This window comes from Pyxicephalus adspersus, chromosome 1 (genome assembly GCF_032062135.1).
Source record: "Pyxicephalus adspersus chromosome 1, UCB_Pads_2.0, whole genome shotgun sequence".
Lineage (NCBI taxonomy): Eukaryota > Metazoa > Chordata > Amphibia > Anura > Pyxicephalidae > Pyxicephalus > Pyxicephalus adspersus.
The window spans coordinates 161,175,499-161,181,775 of NC_092858.1; the positions used below are offsets into that span (position 1 = coordinate 161,175,499).

The 6,277-nt window shown below is 38.7% G+C and overlaps 1 protein-coding gene across 2 annotated transcripts in view; it reads left to right on the plus strand.

The window, feature by feature from the left end:
- Positions 1-798: 798 nt before the first annotated feature.
- Positions 799-6,277, plus strand: part of JAM2 (junctional adhesion molecule 2) — a 66,009-nt gene continuing 60,530 nt past the window's right edge. For both annotated transcript variants that reach the window (XM_072432231.1, XM_072397949.1), the window contains exon 1: positions 799-956. In XM_072432231.1, coding sequence (XP_072288332.1) covers positions 905-956 — 52 coding nt within the window. In that variant the 5' untranslated portion in view covers positions 799-904. The remainder of the gene's footprint in view (positions 957-6,277) is intronic.

Sequence of the window (6,277 nt, forward strand, 5' to 3'; positions counted from 1 at the left end):
TCTGCCCTGAAGATACTATATGTATATATATATAATTATTATTAATATTATTAATAATAAACAGGATTTATATAGCGCCAACCTATTACGCAGTGCTTTACATTAAATAGGGGTTGCAAATGACAGAAAAATACAGACAGTGATACAGGAGGAGAGGACTCTGCCCAGAAGAGCTTACAATCTAGAAGGTGGGGGTAGTATCACACAATAGGAGGGGAGATTTGTAGTGGTGGAAAATAGTGAAAGTTTCAAGAGACAGAAGAAGATGGGTAGGCAAGTTTGAAAAGATGGGATTTGAGAGGACAGAAAGTAGGAGCAAGCCAATTAGAATGGGGAAGACCATTCCAGAGAGTCGGGGCAGCTCTAGGAAAGTCTTGTAGCTGTGCGTGAGATAAGGTTATGAGTGAGGAAGTTAGTAGTCCGTCACTGGAGGAGCGAAGATAGCGGCTAGGGGAGTATTTTTTTTTTACCAGGTCAGAAAGGTAAGTGGGACAAGAACTGTGGGGGGATTTGAAGGTATATATATATGACAGATATATATATTTATATAAAATTAGTGTATATTCCCTTTTATTAAATCATACTTGCTTTTACTTCTATCTCCAGTGGTACTGATCTACCATGAGGCAGATAACTATATTCAGGATGTGATTGGCTCAATCATGAAACAAATGTAACTCTTCTTTTTTAAACTGATACAAATGTTCCACATTCTATTGAGCAGGTGCAGAGGATGCCCCGTAGGGGGCGCCCCGGAGCCGCCTTCATTCCTCTTCATACAGCTCAGACCTCCCATTCCAGAGGAGCTGTAGTAGTAGCAGCAGCAGCAGTAGCGATCGTTACTTTAGTATCGCTGCCCTGGATGTGATCTGTGTCCTCTCCTGTCCTGGGTACTTCTCTGATCATGAAGATGTCTGCTCGGCTGTTCTTTCTGGGATACTTTGTGGCTCTTTGCTGTAAGTTTCTTCCTTTCTTCCTATGCCTGGTGTTGGGATCTGCTGTCACTTTGTCTGTTGCTTTGTATTGTGTCTCATTGTCCTGGGTGTTGGAGGGGGATGGAGGGTGCAGGCTGGAGGGGCCCCTGTGCACACTGATGATGATGATGTGCAGTAACTGGAGACTCTCTGTGACTTTATCACTTTCTGCTGAGACTGAACTTACAGAGTCATACAGTCATCAGAATCTTTCATCTGACCTGCTCTGTAGGCTGCCCTTGTATACAGTTATTATGTAAATCTGATGCATGCCAGCTTGTACCCAAAATCCTGCCACCTAAAGGGTCACCCATGGGGAAGGATACAGATTTGCTTGCAAAGATCATAGAATAATTTCCTTTACCTCTCATGTTAAATTGAAACAACTGATTTATTTAAAATCTTCATCATAGTAGATCTCTTTGGAATTCTTAGTTCCATGTGTTATAAACCTTTTACAAACTCAAGCCATGTCCAGAGGAAGGGTCACCTTTTGGCAAGCATGGTCTAATTTCCTACCTAATTATTATAGTATTATATATATATACAATTTGCGAATCTATACTCATGCCCCTTGCTGACACACAAAAGACTTAACAGCTACAACATGGAGGAATTTATTAACTTACTAGTAAGTTTTTAGAAGGTGGAAGGAAAATGCAATCAACAGGTATTTTCTGTATTTGCTTTAAGTAAAGAAAATAAATGCAGCCATCTCAATAAATGACTGGCAAGCTGTCAGATATTACATGGTTGGATACACTTTGAAGGATAAATGTTCTCATAAATTAAAGTACGATTATTTATTGCTCCCACTCTGTATTTGTGTAGTAATTGTGTAGATGTGCCATTAGGTAGGTAAACTTATAATGGCCCCCTGTGTACCTAACTCCAATTTAAGAAACTACTGGTTAATGTACAAAATCTACTTTTGTCTCAGATGTAGTTTTGGTACCTATTGTTGTCTATGGGACCTGGAGCTGGAAGTGTACCCAGCGCCCTGGCAAGCAGCATTTCTTGACATTTTTAACATAGGGGAACCCTTGTAGTTAACCTGACCTGAAAGGCGCACATTAGTCATTGCTCAAGGAACCCCCAGCAACCTCTAGAGTATCCCCAGTGTTCTACGGAACCACGAATTAGAAACACTGGCTTAGTGGATCGGATCTGAGCACACAGCAGGCTACAGTATATACTTTTATTGGCACATGCCAATTAGGGAATTCCATTAACATTTCCTAACTACAAAGGGCAAAGTTTTATAGTAATTTAATTTTTATTTATGCTTTAAAGAGGAACTATACTAAAAAAAAAAACAAAAACACACTTACCTTCAATCCCGCAGGGGGTGTCCACCATCTGGTCCCATGTTGTCCCAACATTTGTCCTGGAGCTGGCGCTCCGGGCACCGCCATCTTCGTCTTCTCTTCCTGGTTCTTCATCCTACATTACCCGAGCCAGGCGCAATATCGGGTGAAGTAGGATGAAAAATAAATTTGCCGATCTGCAAATTTTTCTCTTTCAGCAAAAAGGCTCCTTCTGTGCATGCCTGAGATGCTCGGGCATGTGTAGAAGGAGCGCCCAAGAGCCTCCCAGGATGCCTGACGTAGGTATCCCTGGAGGCCTTGCGCTTCCATTCATTCTCAACCGCCTAGGCGGCTTGGAATTAGGAAGCGGTGCTGCACTTTTTATTTTTTTTTTAAAAAAGGGTGTTGCACCTTAAAAAAAACAGAATTTTTACCCTATAAAAAGGGTTCTCTACTCTTTAAAAATATGAAAACTTTGAGTATAGGTACGCTTTAAGTTTACACTTGCACATTTTTGCAGTTTACAAGTATCTAAACCTAAAAAGAACTTGAAATATATTGAAGTTACCAGTTATTAAATGGAGTGGCTTCATGCATTCTCTTGTTTTATGATTTCTTTATTCCTTACTGGGTGATCCTGCCTTACCTTACTTTCTGTCCTGGGGTGACTACATTTATTTTTTATGCTGAATTTTTTAGAGGAGCAATGTTGTCATTCTAGGACACAAAGTGCATGGAGATTACAGAAACCTCCTCTTCTTTTCATCTTCAAACATGGGGGAGGGGAGTTATGTTCACAGAAAACAATTAGTAAGGCTGATAACATTACTTTACATTTCAGTTCAGTGCACAGGAAACAAGGACAGTGTGTTTTTATGATTTATGATATGGGGTATTAAACATGATGTCCCTGAACATGAATGTAGCGGTCTTACAATCCTTTAAGAGATTACTGACTGTTAGGTGTTTAGATTGTGCAGCATTCATTGAAACAAAATATAAGTTTGGGGTACTTTTACCCTTTTAAATAATTATCTTGCCAGTAAAATTCTTCATATGAAAGTTTTTTTACATACAATGATCAGAGTATCTTTTCATGCTTGTCCTCAAGTGTAAATTCAGTATAGAACTTATAGAAAGACTGTCCCCTTAACAAAAGGAAATAGATGAAAAGAACCCCATTCAAGACTTTTTATTCCATGAAAGGGGGAACCTCTGGAAGAACTGAACGCTATATGTTTTGTAGGTCTGCACAGTAATGTTTTGAATTACTTCCCAAGAAAGTTTTTCGATTCTGAAGCTGATAATAGAAAAGACTCATAACAAATACATTATATGTAAATATTATTGTTTTATTATAATATTAATATTATTATTTATGTGTTTAGAACTGTAAAGGCTGCCCTGGGTTAATGGCACACTTAAAGCGGAATTAAAACCTGTTATACTCATCTGTCACCATTCTGTTGTGGGCACTGCCATCTTTTTCTTTCTTCTCTTTGTTGAAATCTTTGACCATCTTGATTTTTGGCAACCACAGGAGAAGCCAGGATGTGCCATGTGCAGCCCAGCGATTTTTACAGCTGAAGCCAGCAATCAGGCAGGTAAGAATGCTTATTGCAGAAGGGACGTTGCCTGTAATTTCTGCAATAAAGCTCTGCCTGGTTGCAAATTTTTAAAATGGAAATTGAATTGCTCATCCGCTGCTTATACACAAACACAGTGGTCTGGATTGCAGGGCTTCGACAATCAACAATGGTGCTCAGACAGCATGATTATGGCCAATTGGGTCACTGTGCAGGGGGCATTTCAGACCAGTGAGACACCATGTACTGCCAACATGGGGCAGATTTTACAGTTCCAAGCACACATATGTCATAACAAACAATGCCATATACTTTGTTATGCTGCCTGACTTTTTAACAAATAAAAATACAAGGCTTCAATTGTTTTTTAAAAAGTCTAAATAGTATGCAGTTATCTGAAAAGCTGCATGTAACTTCCTGAGAGCAAGGATTTTATTGTGAACAGGATCAATATTTTAAAATCAGGAATGTTTCCAGGGCCAAATCTCCAACATATGGGATGATGTTTTGAGCCATCCAATCTCAGCAAATCATAGCGAGAGAGAGGGAGAGATTAATGAAAAGAGTGAGGAAAATAGGAAAAGTGGAAGTGTTCCCAGACCAAACACATTTCATATTTGATTTGAAAGATGAAATCTGATTGGATGCTGTTGGCATTATCTTCGTTTGCTCCAGTAACATTCAATGCGAAAAAATAAATCAGAACGATACCACTTCACCACTATATTGTGTCACCTGGCTTATGAAATACCATAGGACACTATGCAGTATTTTGCAGTTTGTCAAAGCTGAATGACAACACAATCACATTTCTAAAAACAAAACTTCTTGGTGAAAAGAGGGAGTATTTATTAAAATGTGGCTAAATGTAACCCTCATGTTTTGATTTTGCTATTTATAAAAGTGAATGGCTCAGTCGACTTATAAGTCATATTTCAGTTTTTAATAGATGCTGGAAAGTTCAGCCATGTGACAGTCCGTATGTGTTTTGGAGGCCATTTTTGGTGAGATCTTGAAATTCCTGGGTCTTCACACCTGCTATGGCTATTATGAGAGTGTTCCACATACCATGCTGGATTTTTAAAATACTTTACACTTAGGAGAATGCAACAGCAGTGGCTGGAACATGCATAGGTGACTAAGAACAGACAAATCCCCCAGCTGGTAACAGATTTGGGTCTCCCCTCCCCGGGCTCTACGTAACTCAAAAATGTCACTGTTGGGTCTACTGACTCTTTATCCTAACCATGTTGTATAGGTTATGTTCTGGTGTATACAAACCAGAACTATCTTTACAAAGAGCAACAAATGAATGTTGAAAATTATTTATATGGGCAAACACTTAAATGAATCTGGATGGTGTATGTGCCAAAGAATTGCCTCTTTTGAAATATGGTTTCAAACCTCAAAAACCCGGTTGGTTGTTTTTGGTGTCAGACAAGAATGGAAAGCATTGTTATTAAAAACCCAACAGGTACCAGTGTGCCCAAACCTCCTGGACTCAAAGGCTCTGATTTATTAAAGTTCTCCAAGGCTGGAGAGAATACGCTTTCATCAGTGAAGCTGGGTAATCCATCAAACCTGGAATGGATTTCCTAAAAGTCATTATCTATTTGTTAGCAAATGTTTTTAATCCTGGACCAGATCTATTCTAAGTTTGCTGGGTCACCCAGCTTCACTGATGAAAGTGTATTCTCTCCAGCCTTGGAGAACTTTAATAAATCAGGGCCAAAGGGAACACTCAAAAGTTGTCAATGGAAACGATCATTTGTGAGTTAGTCAATCGATGATGTGGTGGAATAGGTTTCCCAACCAGGGTTTCATGCATCCCAAGGGTTCCTGTAAATTTTCTTAGGTCAATTTCTATTGATATAATTGATATTTTTGGCAATCTTTTTGGCGATTTGTAAGGGTGACATTATTCCACCAACCACCACAATAATACACTTTGTGAGCTGTGGATATAGTAACTATAGCAGGAGTTCCCTGAAATCTGAAAATGTTTTCAAGTTTTCCTCTATGGTAAAAAGATTGGAGAAAGGCTGTGCTATTGGATGAACTTTTGGGTTATTAGATGCATTGTTGAATTCATGAACATTCACTAGAATTTTGGCCCACACTATTGGTGATCTGGTATCCATTCCCTAGAAAAAAGCATTCTAAAAATTGCTTTAATTGTCCACAAATATGTTTTTTTTTATGCCAAAAGGCGCAAACAACACAGAAGTTTCTTGAGCTAAGTCAATGTCGACAAACTGTTTACAACCATCTATGACAACATTAATACTGTGTATGGAGGGTTTAACAAATAGGTAATTTTCCTAAAAAAGTGCAGTGATACTCAGGGATATATTATAGTTTACAAATACAAAATGTTCTTTTACTCTAGGGCTGCCTTTGTCTACCTTTT